This window comes from Narcine bancroftii, chromosome 4, assembly GCF_036971445.1.
Source record: "Narcine bancroftii isolate sNarBan1 chromosome 4, sNarBan1.hap1, whole genome shotgun sequence".
In the NCBI taxonomy this organism is placed as follows: domain Eukaryota; kingdom Metazoa; phylum Chordata; class Chondrichthyes; order Torpediniformes; family Narcinidae; genus Narcine; species Narcine bancroftii.
In genome coordinates this window covers 57,380,643-57,399,475 of record NC_091472.1, presented here as the reverse complement: position 1 = coordinate 57,399,475, position 18,833 = coordinate 57,380,643, and the positions used below count along the sequence as shown (strand labels likewise).

At 44.6% G+C, this 18,833-nt stretch overlaps 1 protein-coding gene across 1 annotated transcript; it reads right to left on the bottom strand.

Moving 5' to 3' along the window:
• Nucleotides 1–1,399: 1,399 nt before the first annotated feature.
• On the bottom strand, nucleotides 1,400–18,125 carry LOC138759849 (required for drug-induced death protein 1-like). Its single transcript, XM_069930388.1, has 2 exons — nucleotides 17,622–18,125; nucleotides 1,400–1,854 (listed from the first exon to the last, which is right to left on the bottom strand). Exons 1-2 carry the CDS (start codon nucleotides 18,030–18,032, stop codon nucleotides 1,735–1,737), a joined length of 531 nt encoding a protein of 176 aa, XP_069786489.1. The 5' UTR covers nucleotides 18,033–18,125; the 3' UTR covers nucleotides 1,400–1,734.
• Nucleotides 18,126–18,833: the final 708 nt, after the last annotated feature.

Genomic DNA, 18,833 nt, shown 5'->3' with positions numbered 1-18,833 from the left:
GTAATACTCAGGCAGGATTCGGATTTCCAGGTAACCGCTATGCACTTCCTGGCCGCTGCCAAAGGATATTACTATCTTGTCAGGCCATGTGGATTTATCCATCCTTATTTGCTTTAAGACAGCAAGCACCTCCTCCTCTTTAATCTGTATAGGTTCTATGACCCAAAATGTTCCCCTACATGTACTTCTATCACCTATCTTGTCTCGTTCCCTAAAAGGAGATGCAGTATTGCACGCTCACTCTCTCTCTTTCTCTCTCTCTGGTTGGTACCTATTATGTTGATTTAGAAAATTTCCCTGAACATATTTGACAAACTCCAAGCCATCCAGCCCTTTTACAGTATGGAAGTCCCAGTCAATATGTGGAAAATTAAAATTTCCTACTACTGGTACACAATCCTTTAACCAGAACACTTGGGGAACAGTGTGTTCCAAATTTCGGATTTTTCCGGATTTCAGAAAGCTAGATTTAAGCCCACCCAAATTTTCCTGCCATATTCACCCTCACCCCCTTCCAGTCGCACTGCCAGTCTCCCCCCCTCGCCCGCCTGACTTGAGCTGCCGGTCTCTCACCTGCCCAACTCACGCTGCTGGTCTCTCGCCCTCGCTTGCTGACTCGCGCTGCCAGTTTCTCGTCCTCGCCCACGCAACTTGCACTGCTGGTCTCTCGCCCATCCGACTCGCACTGCCGGTCTCTCACCCTCTCCCGCCCAACTCGCGCTGCCAGTCTCTTGCCCCACTTGCCGGATTTTAGATGTCCGGATAAAGGATCGTGTACCTGTATCACAAACTTATGTTTCCTACAGCTGCCTGCTATCTCTCTAAAGAACTGCTCCTCCAATTCTCATTGACTATTGGGTGGTCTATAATACAACCTCATGACTGTGATCATACCTTTCCCATTCCTCTGCTCCTCCCATAATACCTCAGTAGACAAGTCTTGCCTGAGCACAGCTGTACTATGTTCCCTGACCAGCAATGTCACTCCTCCCTTTTTCATCCCCCTGTTCTATTGCATCTGAAGTAATGGAAGCCCCAAACATTGAGCTGCCAGTCCTGCCACTCCTGCAACCGAGTCCCACTAATGGTCTCATCAATGCTGAGGAGGCTACACCGAGTACACCAAGAGCAGATTAGGTTGGACAATGCCTCACCTGGAAATCTGTTTGTGGCCCTGGCTGGAGGGGAGATATAGGGTCAGGTTTTGTACTTTCTGCATACAAAATCTGTGCTTTGCATTGAGATAGTATTCAGGGGCCATCCTTGTGGATGCCAGATTGTTCTGGAATAATAAAACTGCAATAGATGTGTTTAGAACATATTGTTTATTGTTTCAGAGTACATGGGATATAAAGGGAAATAAATTGAAGATTACAAATAACATTTAGAAACAATTAATTAAAATATATAATTTATTTATTAGCATTAAAAATAAGATTACAGTTCACAAATTATTCAAGATTACAATTCATAAACTTGACATCATGCTGGTGGTTACAATCATGGTCAAATTCATGCATTTATCAATTATACAAGAAATAGACATTGAATTTTACTTCAGTCTTTGGCTTAGTAATGGGCGAAAATAAGCATTAAGCTTCTTCATATTTAGTTTTATTGAGATTAAATTAATACAAATTTTAAAAAATATGAATAAGTGCAATTATTCTTTTCCATATTTTCCATTGAATTAAAACTAAAATACAATATTTAATTTTACATGTTCACAATCCTTCAATGCATGTCAGCCATTATAGAAAAAGTCGTTGGATATGGCGATGTATAATTATTTGCAAATTCTTGCATGCCAAGTATAAGGTAATGCCATCCAGCACGAAGGACTTTAAATATGTTCTGAAGAGAATAAGAAAATTAAGTATTTAAATGACTGAATTTGAAAATTACTAAACAAAAACTTGCTCTATTCTTCAATTAAATGAGTCCTATATGAAGGTCATTTCAATCATGCTTCTGCAAAATGTAACACAAAGTAATGTTACCTTACAGTGAGTTACCAATACTAATCAAGCCTTAACAGATAAATGCCAAGTTGCCACCATGTATTTGACCACAATGGAAAATAAAATGTTAAAATAGTCATATTGCAAATAGATTGATCTTTTCACTTTTTCTTTGACTACTACAGTAGCAAGAACAATACCAGAGCAAATTTCATAGAACTCTAACTCTCTCGATATCCAAAGAGTGGAGGTAATAATTCTCATTGTTTTGTTTTTTAAGAACAATATCCAATGTCTCCAATGCAATTTACAGTTATTTTGCAGAATAGTGGAAGCTTGGAACAGACTGGTGTATGGGTTCTGTAAAAACTCCTAACACCAATCAGCACCGAAATTTCCAGTTGCCAAAATATTATAGCATTGCTTCCAGGGCAATTGAAAAAGACATCATCACATAAGTGGTCAGAAAGCAATGCTGGACACTTCCTCCAAAATCCTGGGTTTGTCCTGTCCCACTGGCAGAAGAAAGCTACCAGATGTAGTGGTGCAATGATATCACACATAGTCTCATGGTAACTCTCAAATATAGGCAAAAAGATTTTGATTTTCAGCTACCATCCTCACTCATCTCAAGGAAGTGCCATGTTAACATAGTTTGCTACAATAAACAGGAAGTTGGAAGAAACCAGCAGGTCAAACAGCATCTTTGGAGACAACAGGTGTTTGTTGACATTTCAGGTTGAGACCCTGAGGGAAAAGATGGCCATTATATAGCAGTACAAGGCTCGTGGGATAGAGGCTGATCGGAGATAAATGGAACCCAGTGAGGAGGTAGGGGTGAGATCCTGGGGTGTTGGGACCAGGTGAGGGGAAAGGAACAGGATGGGATAGGAGAAAAAAGGGAGAAGAAACAGAAGTGGGCATGTGTTATGTGTGGAAGGAGAATAATAAGAATATGGTTTCAAGTTTTAGGTTTATTGTCATATGTACCATGGTACAGTGAGAAATTAAGTTTTTCAAACAGTCCACCAGAGAACAGTAGTAAACACATAGTAAAAAGTGCAGTACAGAGTGAGATCAATTAGAACAGAGCAAAAGTAACAAGATCTAGGAATAATGGTGCATCGTTCCCTGAAGGTAAAATCTCATGTGGATAGGTTGGTGAAGAAGGCTTTTAGTACACTGGCCTTTATAAACCAATGCATAGAATACATGAGTTGGGAAGTGATGTTGAGACTGTACAAGCCATTGGTGAGGCCAAATTTAGAGTGCTGTGTGCAGTTCTGGTCACCAAATTATAGGAAGGAAATCAGCAAGGTAGAGAAAGTGCAGAAAAGATTTACAAAAATGTTACCTAGGTTTAAGCATCTAGATTACAAAGAAAGATTGAGCAAATTAGGTCTTTATTCTTTGGAGCATAGAAGGTTGAGAGGGGATTTGATGGAGCTATTTACAATTATGAGAAGGATAGAGAGAATTGATGTGGATAGGCTTTTTCCATTGAGATTAGGAAAGATTGAAACAAGAAGTCATGAGTTAAGAGTTAAGAGTTAAGGGGATAAAAGTTTAGAAGTAACATGAGGGGGAACTTGTGGACATGGTCAATCAAATTGCCCAATATCATGTGTTCTTCATAAATGACCTGAAATCTACTTCCACCAGCTCCTCATCAATCCGGACAACCGCCAGTACACCGCCTTCGAGGCAGATGGCTGCCTTTACCATTTCCTCGGTGTTACCAACTGGGTCTCTGTTTTCCAGCGAGAGATGGTGTAATGAAAGATTCTAACCTGTTTTTTAACCTGTTTTTAATTAATTTCCAGCTCTTGGTTCTGCAGAGCTGAGAACCTTTTTTTAAAACTTGCAGCTCTGGGTTCTGCAAGGCTGAGAACCTGCTTGTGTTTTAGAATCAGCAGACATAAGCTAAATTCCACCAAGGTGCCAGAGATGCTGTTATCTGAAGAAAGGACATCTGTGCACCAAGAACATTTAATCTTCCTGCTTGTTTTGGTCACAGACTGTCAGAGGCCTAGCCTTGATGTAGAATAAACCATTGTATTCAAAGTGATAAGATGATTAATTAACTAGCATGCTAGCTTGCTTGCTTATCTTTCTTGCTGTGCTGGGAATAGGTGCTTGGGTAAGCACTTTTTGGGTAATATAAGCCATGGTCCCGCTGCTGAAGTTTGAGACTCTCCGAGAAGTGGCAATATCTCTCAGCAAGAAGAAGAAGAACTTCTGGAGTTCAGCCAATGTCCCGGTCAGGGGAGGTGGAGAAGCTGCTACCGGCGCCCTGACAACCAACTACAAGTGTGCAGTCGTTGCCTCGCTTCGGCAGTTGGGACCAGTCCAAGTGATGATAAGTATAGTTGGGAAGGGCTTGCATATTGTAGTGTGAAATCAGCTTTTGAATTTGTAATAAATATTTGTATAATTTGAAGTGCTCTCGGTGTATGTGTCTATTTTCTTTCAGTAGCTCAAACACTGTGACCAATCTAAAACAAACAAAATGAGAGGTATAAGTTTACCCAAGACAGGTGGGCTGGATGCTGGACCAAAATGCCCTGTGTGCCACCTTCCCCTACTTGGATAACATCACAATCTCCGGCCACAACCTGCAAGATCATGACGCCAACCTCCAGAAATTCCTCACAACGGCCAAACACCTAAAACTCACCTCTTCTCTTTCTTTGGCATGGCTTCGCGGACGAAGATTTATGGAGGGGGTAAAATGTCCACGTCAGCTGCAGGCTCGTTTGTGGCTGACAAGTCCAATGCGGGACAGGCAGACACGGTTGCAGCGGTTGCAGGGGAAAATTGGTTGGTTGGGGTTGGGTGTTGGGTTTTTCCTCCTTTGTCTTTTGTCAGTGAGGTGGGCTCTGCGGTCTTCTTCAAAGGAGGTTGCTGCCCGCCGAACTGTGAGGCGCGAAGATGCACGATTTGGGATAAATGCATTTTCCGCACTACCCACCTGGTGATCCTTGGCTGTGTTATGGAGAATGGAGTCATTGGCCCTGATCCCAACTGGAATTGGGATGCACCCACTGCTAGAATTTCTCCTCCCCATCAGCCTCCAGGTCCTGAAAAGATGCCCAGGGTTCTTTTCCTATTACACCCGGTGGGTGCCTAATTATGTGGACAAAGCCCGCCCCCTTATTAAATCCACATCCTTCCCCCTGACAAGGGAGGTGCGGGCAGCCTTCAGTCGCATAATATATATTTGTTATCTGTTTACATGTATATGCTATGTACAGTTTTTTTAATTGCATGACCATTAAGTAATAATTCTACCTCACCCACAGATAAAAGAATTTCAGGTTTGAATGTGATGTCATGTCAGTACTTGGACAATAAATCTGAAATCTGATGAAACTTAGGCTCAGTCAACTTCAGCTGCTTTATTAACTGCCTTCCATCCATATGTCTCTATCGAGAATGTTCACAGATGACAGCCCAGTGATCAATTTCATTTACAGCTCCACATCAAATAAAACAGTTCATTTCTATTTCCAGCAAAAATGTAGTTGACATGGAGGAATTAGTTGATGAAGTGGGAAGAAACTTTTGAGATAATGGCAACCTCCAATAAGTGCCCACCTAATCATCTACCTAGAATATTTATTGGCATTACCATTGCCAGGTTCCCCATCATCCACATATTGGGAGTCAATATCGACCAAAACCTCAAATGTGCCAGCAAAATAAATATCATGGCTATCGAGGCAGATCGAAGGTTAGGAATATTGTAACATTATTCATCATCCGACACCCCAGAGACTTTGCTCTATATACAAGGTACAAGCCAGGAGAGAGGTAGAATACTATCCACTTGCTTAGATGAACATGGCTGCAACAACATTCAAGAGGATCAACATCATTTAGATCAGTGGTTTTCAAACTGCCCCCCTAAACTCACATCCCACCTTAAGCAATCCCTATGCCATAGGTGCTCTGTGATTGGTAAGGGATTGCTTAAAGTGGTATGTGAGTGGGAAAGGAAGGTTGAAAACCTCTGCTCTATGGAGTAATTTCTGGTTATAAAATTAATTGTGGAAAAAAGTGAAATTATGCCATTGATTGAAGATGATTATACTCCTGTAAGAATATTATTAAATTTAAATAGTCAGATCAAATTAAATATTTAGGTATTAAAGTTGACAAAAATTTTTAATCATTTATATTATTTAAATTATTTATCTTTATTTTATAAAATTAAGAATGATTTAAATTGATGGAAAGGTTTACTGATAACATTAATATGTAAAGTTAATTGTATTAATGAATATTTTTCCTAGAAATTTTTTTAAGGATTTGAATTTTATAGTTAGATAAAGTGCCAAGAATGTCTTTACAAAAATTAATGTGGAAGTATGATTTAGGAGGTTTACAGCTTCCAAATTTTCAAAACTATTACGAGGCGGCACAATTAAAATCTATTAATAGAATGTTTGATTTGGAAAGTTGATTAGTATGGGCAAATATTGAATTAAATCGAATTAATGAGAATAAGAGGGATCAATTTGTATATAAATGGAATTTGTTGTTATGTAAATATAATTCACCAATTTTGATACATTTGATGGAAATATCAAATAAGATGCATGAAGAGATAGGTACATGTAGTAAAGTTTCTGTGAAGACACCTTTGTATCAGAATAAACTTTTTTCCTTTTACAATTAATAATCAATATTTGAAAAAGTGGGAACAGAAAGGATTTAAATTTGTACAAGATTGTTATGAAGCAAGTTATTTTATTACTTTTCAAAGAATGAAAGAAAAATATGAAATAATTACAGAAGGTAGGTAAAAAGATTTATATCAGAAATGTCTGCATTGTTACATGATACATTTTAAGACAGATTTACAAAAATCTAGGTTAAAATGGGAAAAAAAGATTTAGGAATAGAAATTACTCAGGAGGACTGGAGAAATGTGTGTAAAGGTAGAATGACAAAAATAGTGAATGCAAGATATAGATTAGTTCATTATAATTTTATCTTTCTTTTCTTTGGCTTGGCTTCGCGGACGAAGATTTATGGAGGGGGTAAAAGTCCATGTCAGCTGCAGGGTCGTTTGTGGCTGACCAGTCCGATGCGGGACAGGCAGACACGGTTGCAGCGGCTGCAGGGGAAAATTGGTTGGTTGGGGTTGGGTGTTGGGTTTTTCCTCCTTTGCCTTTTGTCAGTGAGGTGGGCTCTGCGGTCTTCTTCAAAGGAGGTTGCTGCCCGCCAAATTGTGAGGCGCCAAGATGCACGGTTTGAGGCGATATCAGCCCACTGGCGGTGGTCAATGTGGCAGGCACCAAGAGATTTCTTTAGGCAGTCCTTGTACCTTTTCTTTGGTGCACCTCTGTCACGGTGGCCAGTGGAGAGCTCTCCATATAACAGGATCTTGGGAAGGCGATGGTCCTCCATTCTGGAGACGTGACCCACCCAGCGCAGCTGGATCTTCAGCAGCGTGGACTCGATGCTGTCGACCTCTGCCATCTCGAGTACTTTGACGTTAGGGATGAAAGCGCTCCAATGGATGTTGAGGATGGAGCGGAGACAACGCTGGTGGAAGCGTTCTAGGAGCCGTAGGTGATGCCGGTAGAGGACCCATGATTCGGAGCCGAACAGGAGTGTGGGTATGACAACGGCTCTGTATATGCTTTTCTTTGTGAGGTTTTTCAGTTGGGTGTTTTTCCAGACTCTTTTGTGTAGTCTTCCAAAGGTGCTATTTGCCTTGGCGAGTCTGTTATCTATCTCATTGTCGATCCTTGCATCTGATGAAATGGTGCAGCCGAGATAGGTAAACTGCTTGACCGTTTTGAGTTTTGTGTGCCCGATGGAGATGTGGGGGGGCTGGTAGTCATGGTGGGGAGCTGGCTGATGGAGGACCTCAGTTTTCTTCAGGCTGACTTCCAGGCCAAACATTTTGGCAGTTTCCGCAAAGCAGGAAGTCAAGCGCTGGAGAGCTGGCTCTGAATGGGCAACTAAAGCGGCATCGTCTGCAAAGAGTAGTTCACGGACAAGTTTCCTTTGTGTCTTGGTGTGAGCTTGCAGGCTCCTCAGATTGAAGAGACTGCCATCCGTGCGGTACCGGATGTAAACAGCGTCTTCATTGTTGGGGTCTTTCATGGCTTGGTTCAGCATCATGCTGAAGAAGATTGAAAAGAGGGTTGGTGCGAGAACACAGCCTTGCTTCACGCCATTGTTAATGGAGAAGGGTTCAGAGAGCTCATTGCTGTATCTGACCTGACCTTGTTGGTTTTCGTGCAGTTGGATAATCATGTTGAGGAACTTTGGGGGACATCCGATGCGCTCTAGTATTTGCCAAAGCCCTTTCCTGCTCACGGTGTCGAAGGCTTTGGTGAGGTCAACAAAGGTGATGTAGAGTCCTTTGTTTTGTTCTCTGCACTTTTCTTGGAGCTGTCTGAGGGCAAAGACCATGTCAGTAGTTCCTCTGTTTGCGCGAAAGCCGCACTGTGATTCTGGGAGAATATTCTCGGCGACACTAGGTATTATTCTATTTAGTAGAATCCTAGCGAAGATTTTGCCTGCAATGGAGAGCAGCGTGATGCCCTGTAGTTTGAGCAGTCTGATTTCTCGCCTTTGTTTTTGTACAGGGTGATGATGGTGGCATCACGAAGATCCTGAGGCAGTTTTCCTTGGTCCCAACAAAGCTTGAAAAACTCATGCAGTTTGGCATGCAGAGTTTTGCCGCCAGCCTTCCAGACCTCTGGGGGGATTCCATCCATACCTGCTGCTTTGCCACTTTTCAGTTGTTCGATTGCCTTATATGTCTCATCCAGGGTGAGGACCTCATCCAGCTCTAGCCTTAGGGGCTGTTGAGGGAGCTGGAGCAGGGCGGAATCTTGGACTGAGCGGTTGGCACTGAAAAGAGATTGGAAGTGTTCTGACCATCGGTTGAGGATGGAGATCTTGTCGCTGAGGAGGACTTTGCCGTCTGAGCTGCGCAGCGGGCTTTGGACTTGGGGTGAGGGGCCGTACACAGCATTTAGAGCCTCGTAGAAACCCCTGAAGTCGCCAATGTCCGCGCTGAGCTGGGTTCGTTTGGCGAGGCTAGTCCACCACTCATTTTGGATCTCCCGGAGTTTGCGCTGAAGTTGGCTGCATGCGCGACGGAAGGCTTGTTTCTTCTCTGGACAGGACGGCTTTGTAAGGTGAGCCTGGTGGGCAGCTCGTTTCTTTGCCAGCAGCTCCTGGATTTCCTGGCTATTTTCGTCAAACCAGTCCTTGTTTTTCCTGGAGGAGAAGCCCAGTACCTCTTCAGTGGATTGCAGTATGGTAGTCTTCAACTGATCCCAGAGGGTTTCAGGGGATGGGTCCGTGAGGCGGGTTGCATCGTCGAGCTTTGCTTTGAGGTTTGCCTGGAAGTTTCCTCTCGCTTCGTCTGACTGCAGGTTTCCAACATTGAACCTCTTTCTGGGGGCTTTACTGTTCCTGGGCTTTGGCTTGAAGTGAAGGTTGAGCTTGCAGCGAACCAGCCGGTGGTCAGTGTGGCATTCCGCGCTAGGCATGACCCTGGTGTGGAGCACATCTCGTTTGTCACTTTCTCGCACCAGGATGTAGTCCAGGAGATGCCAGTGTTTGGATCGGGGATGCATCCAGGTGGTCTTAAGGCTGTCCCTCTGCTGAAAAAGGGTGTTTGTAATGACAAGCCGCTGTTCTGCGCAGAGCTCCAACAGGAGGCGCCCATTTTCGTTGCACTTGCCGACGCCATGCTTGCCCAGGATTCCTGGCCAGGTTTCTGAGTCTTTGCCGACACGAGCGTTGAAGTCCCCCAGGATGACGCTTGTCGGCTGTAGGGGTGCGTTGGATGAGGTTGCGCAGGTCGGTGTAGAACTTGTCCTTTTCTGCTGGTTCCGCCTGGAGGGTTGGAGCATAGACACTGATGAGGGTGATGCGACGCTTGTTTTGAAGAAGGAGTCGCATGGACATGATTCGGTCCGAGAGGCCTGTCGGAAGGTTTTCGAGTTTGGAGGCAATGAAGCTCTTGACCATGAAGCCTACACCAGATAGGCGTCGTTCATCCGAAGGCTTGCCAGACCAGTAGAGTGTGTAGCCCGCGCCGCGTTCTTGGAGGCTGCCTACATCTGCCAGGCGGACTTCACTGAGAGCGGCTATGTCGATGTCAAGTCTGAGGAGTTCATGTGCAATGAGGGCAGACCGACGTTCAGGTCGGTGGCTGTCAGCCTTGTCTAGCATGGTTCTGATGTTCCAGCATGCCAGCTTGAGTTTGTGAGCATCTTTTGAGGGGGAGGACGTGGAGGGGAAGGACGTGGAGGGGGAGGACGTGGACCTGTCCTCAGGCCTGCGCAAAGGAGCTTTTAGGTGGAGTGCAGTGCGCGCAGTACTGGCCCCACCCTTTACACCCATGGTTCGTGTGCCGTGGCCAAGCGAGCTGGGACGTGGCAGCGAGGTCCTTGGGTCATAGGTTTTATATCGGAGTGGCCTACATCAATTATATTTAACTCCTGAGAAATTAATGAGATATAATTTACTTTCTACAGATTTTTGTTTTAGATGCAAGAAAGAAAGAGGAACATTTTTACATTTAACATGGTTCTGTGAAAAGGTGGGTTTTTTAATGCGGTATAAGGAACTTTGCCCTCAGACAGCTCCAAGAAAAGTGCAGAGAACAAAACAAAGGACTCTACATCACCTTTGTTGACCTCACCAAAGCCTTCGACACCGTGAGCAGGAAAGGGCTTTGACAAATACGAGAGCGCATCGGATGCCCCCCAGAGTTCCTCAACATGGTTATCCAACTGCACGAAAACCAACAAGGTCGGGTCAGATACAGCAATGAGCTCTCTGAACCCTTCTCCATTAACAATGGCGTGAAGCAAGGCTGCGTTCTCGCACCAACCCTCTTTTCAATCTTCTTCAGCATGATGCTGAACCAAGCCATGAAAGACCTCTACAATGAAGACGCTATTTACATCTGGTACCGCACAGATGGCAGTCTCTTCAATCTGAGGCGCCTGCAAGCTCACACCAAGACACAAGAGCAACTTGTCCGTGAACTACTCTTTGCAGACGATGCCGCTTTAGTTGCCCATTCAGAGCCAGCTCTTCAGCGCTTGACGTCCTGTTTTGCGGAAACTGCCAAAATGTTTGGCCTGAAAGTCAGCCTGAAGAAAACTGAGGTCCTCCATCAGCCAGCTCCCCACCATGACTACCAGCCCCCCCCACATCTCCATCAGGCACACAAAACTCAAAACGGTCAATCAGTTTACCTATCTCGGCTGCACCATTTCATCAGATGCAAGGATCGACAACTAGATAGACAACAGACTTGCCAAGGCAAATAGCGCCTTTGGAAGACTACACAAAAGAGTCTGGAAAAACAACCAACTGAAAAACCTCACAAAGATCAGTGTGTACAGAGCCGTTGTCATACCCACACTCTTGTTCGGCTCCGAATCATGGGTCCTCTACCGGCATCACCTACGGCTCCTGGAACACTTCCACCAGCGTGGTCTCCACTCCATCCTCAACATTCACTGGAGTGCTTTCATCTCTAACATCGAAGTACTCGAGATGGCAGAGGCCAACAGCATTGAATCCACGCTGCTGAAGATCCAACTGCGCTGGGTGGGTCACGTCTCCAGAATGGAGGACCATCGCCTTCCCAAGATCGTGTTATATGGCGAGCTCTCCACTGGCCACTGTGACAGAGGTGCACCAAAGAAGAGGTACAAGGACTGCCTAAAGAAATCTCTTGGTGTCTGCCACATTGACCACACATTGACCACCGCCAGTGGGCTGATATCACCTCAAACCGTGCATCTTGGCGCCTCACAGTTCAGCGGGCAGCAACCTCCTTTGAAGAAGACCGCAGAGCCCACCTCACTGACAAAAGGCAAAGGACGAAAAACCCAACACCCAACCCCAACCAACCAATTTTCCCCTGCAACCGCTGCAACTGTGTCTGCCTGTCCCGCATCGGACTTGTCAGCCACAAACGAGCCTGCAGCTGACGTGGACATTTACCCCCTCCATAAATCTTTGTCCGCGAAGCCAAGCCAAAGAAAAAAAGAAATAAGGAACTTTTACAAAATATTTTTAAAGTTAAATTCCCAATGGATCCATCAATATATTTGTTAAGTAATGTTAAAAATGTTTGTTTGAAATTAAGATTAAATAAATGAAATAGAGTTGAATTTATTTAGATGGCATACAGAATTGAGATCTTGTATCTTCTTCTTTGGCTTGGCTTCGCGGACGAAGATTTATGGAGGGGGTAAAAAGTCCACGTCAGCTGCAGGCTCGTTTGTGGCTGACAAGTCCGATGCGGGACAGGCAGACACGATTGCAGCGGTTGCAGGGGAAAATTGGTTGGTTGGGGTTGGGTGTTGGGTTTTTCCTCCTTTGCCTTTTGTCAGTGAGGTGGGCTCTGCGGTCTTCTTCAAAGGAGGTTGCTGCCCGCCGAACTGTGAGGTCTTGTATACTAATGGAAAAAATAACATATAATTTACGAGATAATTATCTTTTTTATTGTAAAGTTTGGAGCCGTTATTTGGATTATATGGATTTCAGATTTTGAATACTTCTGCCTGTGGTGGAAGTGCCTCAATCCACAATATTTATTTATGTTATTATAGTTTACATCTCCTTTCTTCTTTTTTTTTGGAGGGGGTAGTTTGAGGGAGTTTAGGGATGGTTTTAGGTAACGGGTTGTAGAGCACATCAAAAGAACCAAAGACTGGTTGATCCAAACCAAGGCTTTTATTAAGTAAAAGACTGGAGCGTATCACATGTAGGTCGACCAGTCCAGAATGACGTGGTCTGGCTAGGAGCAATCCTTTAAGTAGGCATGGCTATGCTCTCAGCCAATCACAGTCATCTTACACTACAATCTGTACATATACACATTGGTGATAGAATCTGTACTATCACAGGGGTATATAAAGGGGGAGGGTTTACTGAGTAAGGGGGATTGAGGGGTTTTTCTGTTATATGCCATGTATACTTACTTATATATATTTTGTATTGTGTTTTTTTAACTTTATATATCATGGTTTTTTTAATTTTAAGTAAAGTATTTTAAAAAAAACTCTGCTCTAGACCCAATTGTTACTGAAATATTTTGCTTGAGAAAAATTGTCATTGGCCCATTTCCTTTGGAGTTATGAAACCGTGCACATAATGAGTCAACAAGGTACAATTAAAACAGTGATTTTCAAACCTTTTCTCTTTGCACTGGCAACACACCTTAAGCAATCCCTTACAGCACCAACCAAACCAACAACCTCCACCACCAATGACTAGACAAATAGGAACATAGCCAACTGCAAGTCACACTGCAAGCTGTCTGTGGTGTGATTCACATAGGTCTGTCGTTCTTTGCTGCTGGGTCGAAACTCACTTACTCCATACATAACCAACAGCATTGTGGGAGTTTTGCAAGAATTCGGGAAGGTGTCTAACCATGCCATTTCAAAATAATTAGGAATGCACATTAAAGTACTGACAATGCTATTCTCATTATTGCCACAAATTGTATACCATTCACCACATCACTCTGTTATTACCAAACAAGTTTCTCATAGCTTATAAATTTTACCTGGAATCTAAGTACACAGAAACATTTTTCCCCATACTACATCTCTTCTCTCTCCAGGATTACCAGGGCAAAGAGTACTGGTTGGTGTGCCAGTTATTCAAGGCAACACATCTGATACACTATCAATAACACCAAAAGGCTGGAGTTGCTGGACAACAGGCTTTTAATACCATAGGCGTGGACCATGCTCCTGTTCTGGCCCAATCCCTAGACTCGTACTGAGGGAAGGACTTGGCTTAACTGCCTTTACTAGGGGATCCAAGGGGGTGGAGTCACCAAGGGAAGGTGGGCCAACCATACATTTGAACCAAACATATACACAATGTTAGTAACCAAGTAACAGTCTACAGTGGTGCATCATCACATTCACCCCCTCTTTTAAAAGAAAAGTCCTGGGGCAGAAAAGTCCAGTGTCCATCACAAGTTCAGCCAGACCGGTGGTCTTTGTGGGGCCGGCTGAAGTGCAGCTGCTGGTTCCTGCTCGAGTGGAAGTATGTCGGCAGTTGGTGTACCAGGGGGAGAGGGCAGATTGGACAGTGCAGGAATCAGAGTGGGGTGGTGGGGCTTGGGTTGGGGTAGGGTGCCTGGGTGCAGGTGGGTGGGAGGGGTCAATGGTGTGGGAGGTGGAGTTGGGTCACTGGTAGTCTCAGGTTCTCCTGCAGATGCCAGGTCCTGAACAGAAACTGTGTCCTCATGCCCATCCAGGTACGCCACATAGGCGTACTGGGAGTTGGCATGGAGGAAGTGGACATTCTCAACCAGTGGGTCAGACTTGTAGCCCTGTATATGCCTCCTGAGCAGGTCTGGGCCCAGGGATGTCAGCCAGGGTAGTAGCATTGTCCACACTGCTGATATCCTAGGGAAGGAAAACAATCTTTCATGAGGCATGGGATTGGTGACAGTATACAGGGTTTGTGAAGGGCATTAGAGAGGACTCCCTGCCACTGGAAGATGGGTAGACCTGGACTTTAATGCTAGAAGGATTGCCTTCAATACCGTAGCATTCTTCCACTCCACGTAGCCATTCCCCCAAGGCAATTTTGCTGGTGGCTATCCCTCAAACCAAAAGGTACTGTCACAGCTCGTCGCTCATAAAAAAAAGGCCTCCGATCCCTGTGGATGTAGCTCAGGTACCCGAATAGGATCAGAGGTGACTTGTCAGGCTTGTTGAAATGTGTTTTGCGTTCGGCGCAAACCTGGCAGTTTCTAGTCATGGTCTGGACATCATCAACAGAGTAGGGGAAGTTTTTAGCTTTGACAAATGAAAAAGCCTAGTGACCCCGGGGTGCCAGAAGTCATTGTGAAGGGATTGGAGCCGGTCAGACTGTGAGCTTGCACATGTCCCCCAGGACAGAGTATCCAGGGGTTCATTGAGCTTCCCAGGCCAGTATAGGATGTCACAATTATAGGTAGAGAGTTCTATCCTCCACTTCAGGATTTTATCATTTTTGATTTTATCCCGCTGCTTGTTGTGGAACAAGAATGCAACTGAACATTGGTCAGTCAGCAGGGTAAATCACTTACCAGCCACGTAGTGCCTCCAGTAGCGCACCACCTCTACGATTGCCAGGGCCTCCTTCTCAATGGAGGAGTGTTGGACCTCAGGCCCATGGAGGGTGTGGGGGAAGAATGCTACTGATCTACCCACTTGGTTGAGAGTGGCCACTTTGGTGAAATCAAAGGCATCGCTCTCCACCTGGAAAGGAGAAGATTCATCCATGGCATGCATTGTGGCCTTAGCGATGTCCCCTTTGATGCAGGTGAAGGCCTCCTGAGCTTCCACCAGGAGTGGGAAGGATGTGGCTTTCACAAGGGGTCAGACCTTGTCAGTGTAATTTGGAACCCACTGTGCATAATAAGAGAAAAACCCATGGCACCTCTTCAGAGCCTTAAGGCTGCAAGGCAGAGGGAGTTCCATCAAGCGGCACATACAGTTAGGGTCTGGTCCAATGACACCATGTTCCACAACGCAACTGAGAATGGCTGGGCATGATGTGCGGAACACACATTTTGCTTTGTTGTAAGTGAGAATGAGTGCCTTGGCCGTCTGGAGGATTTATCCAGGTTTGTGTCATGGTCCCACATGACATGGCCACAAATGGTCCACATTATCCAAGTATGGGAACATGGCCTTGAGCCGTGCTAGTCCACCATTTGGTCCATTTCACGTTGGAAATCAGAGACCCTATTAGTGACCCAAAAGAGACCCTTAGGCAGTGGTAGAAGCAACTGTCCACCTTGAATGCTGTATACTGACAGTCCTCCAGGCAAATGGGGAGTTGGTGATAAGCCGATTTTAAATCAATGGTAGAGAACACCCAGTATTGGGCAATCTGATTTACCATATCAGTGAAGCAGGGAAGGGAGTATGCATCCATCTCCATGAACTGGTTTATGGTTTGACTGTAGTCAACACCATGCAGAGTGTTTCCCCGTTCTTGAGAACTGCAACCTGGGCCCTCCAGGGGCTCATGCTCAGTTCTATGATTCCCCTCAGCCACCAGCTGTTGCAACTCTGACTTGATAACTGTCCTGACCCCTATGCTGTATCTCCTACTTTTGGTGGCAATCGGCTTGCAGTCAGGGGTGAGGTTAGAGAACCTGGGGCGGGGCTGTTACCAGGAGGATGGATAGCCTGCAGGTTGTACATTGTGGGTGGGTCGTGGCACGCTGATTGGTCACGTGTGAAGGGGAGGGCAGGTGGTTTAAAAATTGGTGGTTGTGGACAGTGAGAAGAGTTCCAAAGTGATGCTCTTGAGTTGGCACTGGTTGTCCAACCGCAGGATTACCAGTGTGCAGAGCTGGGGTATGACCAACAGTTTTAAATTGTCATAAGTAGCGCCCCATACAGTTAGTGATACCATGCAGTAGCCCAGAGTCTCAACCATTTACGACCTGGATACAAGGGATATCTTGTAACTGGAAAGATTCACCACGAGTGAACAGTCCCGCACCTCGTCAGGGTGCACAAAACTTTCAGTGCTGCTGCTGTTTGACTGTCAAGTAATAGGGTGTCCATTTATTTTGACTTTCATCACATAGCGAGTTGGTGAGGGCTGTGACGATCGAGCATATTGGAAGCCAGTACCCTGTCATATTCGGAGTTGCTGTCGGTATTGGACTGGTGAGATGGCGCCCGTGGCCTGGGAAGATGGTGGCTTCCACAGCATGCACATGGTGCTGTTGTTTTGGGACAGAAGTGACATTGGCCAAGATAGCTGCCCCCACTGTCTTCATGTGGCACTGCTTGGGACAGGGAATCTGGACTTACATATTTTAGCATATTAAAATTGATACACTATCAATAATACCAAAAGCCTGGAGTTGCTGGACGACATAAAACTTGGACTATGCTCCTGTTCTGGCCACTGGGCTAGCACTGAGGGAGGGACTTGTCTTAACTGCCTTTATGAGGGGATTCCAGGGGGTGGAGTCACCCGGGCCAGCCATATGTATGAGCCAAACATATACACAGTGGTGTATCTCCATAACACCAGCAGGTTTGGTAAATGTGAAAACCCTTATACAGTGGTTCTTAAATTAGAAAATATATGGTATTAAAATAGTACAAAACTCAAGTCCGTTACAGAGTATTTTAAAATACTTCAACGGGAAAATGCATTGACACCAATTAAAGTTTAAACTGTTTTGTCATGAAGGTGAGTTGAGATTAGAACTGTTGTGGAGAGAGTCGAGAAATCAGAGGCTTCTTTAATTAATTCACGCCTTTGCAAGTTCCGAAGTCGTTAAATGTATTATATAAAGTTGCTGTGATGAGTTCCTGAGTTCAGAAAGGCGTGGGATAAGCTCAATGCAAAAGGTTCAGTTTGATACGCTATGAAACATGTTCGTTCAAGACAATCTCGCCAAGGTGCATGAAACCGACCCCCAGTCTTTTCTAAAACTTTTTTTTTGGAATAAAAGGTTTCATCCCATGCGTGTCAAATTCAGATGGAATTCAGGAAAAAGGATTTCAAACAAGATTTATTTCTATGAACCAGGTGCTCTCTGGTTAGTGGGGGACCACTAAGGAGAACCACTCCTTTATAAAAGGGTGACCATTTCTGCCCAATTTATTTGCTTACCTTCTTGCATTTTTTAAGTTTTTGCTTCCTTTTATATTTTTGGTCTGCTTTGCTCTCCTCGTTCGCACAATCGGCCAGAGACTCAATCAAAGGCTCGTATTTGTCAGGAAGGAAAGTGAGGTGAACCTTTTTACTGCATTGCGCTGCGGTGACAGCTTCTGGTCCTTGAATGTTTTCCAGTGGATGCCCCTCTGTTTCTTGAACCTCGACAACAGTCGGCAGAATGGTGACTTGTTTCGATTTAGTGTTGGGACGTTTTAGGTTTCCCCACACGGTTGCTCGTTCAATTGGGATTAACTTTTCTCGGTCCGGCTCGGAGAGAGGATGTTTGTCCCTTCTCATGTTAAAGTTGGAAAAGCCAGTGAACGGCAACTGGTTTTTGATCGTATGTTTCAGATTTTCTGAAGGCATTGCTTACAAATCCATAAGAGCCGAACTCTTGCCCTTGCGATAAACAATGTGACTGCGAAGCGACTGGAATTCCAACCCTTGGACAGTTTATCTGATTTACATTGTATCAGACTGAAGCAATCGACGGGACACGGAATTGCTGCCTAGAAAACGTGACTGACCCCGGTCTGGATCTCAAATTCAAAACATTTACTGTTGAGCAACTCATAGCCATGGAAGGAACAATCTGCACTTTCCCTGCATTAACAGAAACTTGTTCCTGAAAAGTACTTCATCTGCTGGGTGATGTTCTTAGTAAGATTCAAAAGGTTGGTTTGCAGATGGAAATGTTGGCCTTCGTGTTAAAGGGGCTGGTTTTAGGAGCGGGGAAGTTCTGTTGTAACTGTGCTTGTGAGGCCATTCTTGGAGCATTGTCTGCAGCAGTGGTTTTTAAATCACATTCCACCTTAAGTAATCTCTATGCCATTGGTGCTCTGTGATTAGTAAGGGTGGTATATGAGTGGGAAGGGAAGGATGAGAAGCACTGCTCAAGCCCTAATTATTACTGAAATATTTTGCTTGAGAAAAAGCGTCATCGGCCCAATTCCTTTGGAGTTATGAAACTGTGCACATAACGAGTCAATGAAGTACAGTTAAAACAATGTTATCAAACTTTTTTCTTTCCATTCATATTCCACCTTTAGCAATCCCTTAGTAATCACAGAGCACTTGTGGCATAGGAATTGCTTAAGGTGAAATGTGAGTGTAGGGAGCAGTTTGAAAACCACTGGTCTACAGTTCTGGTCTTCAGAAAATATATAC

Excerpts from the sequence above, each read along its gene's own strand:
- LOC138759849 (XM_069930388.1), bottom strand. The coding sequence starts at position 18,032 with ATGCCTTCAGAAAATCTGAAACATACGATCAAAAACCAGTTGCCGTTC. Across the intron at positions 1,855-17,621 it reads AACTTAAAAAATGCAAGAAG|AACATATTTAAAGTCCTTCG; the intron begins GTAAGCAAATAA and ends TATTCTCTTCAG.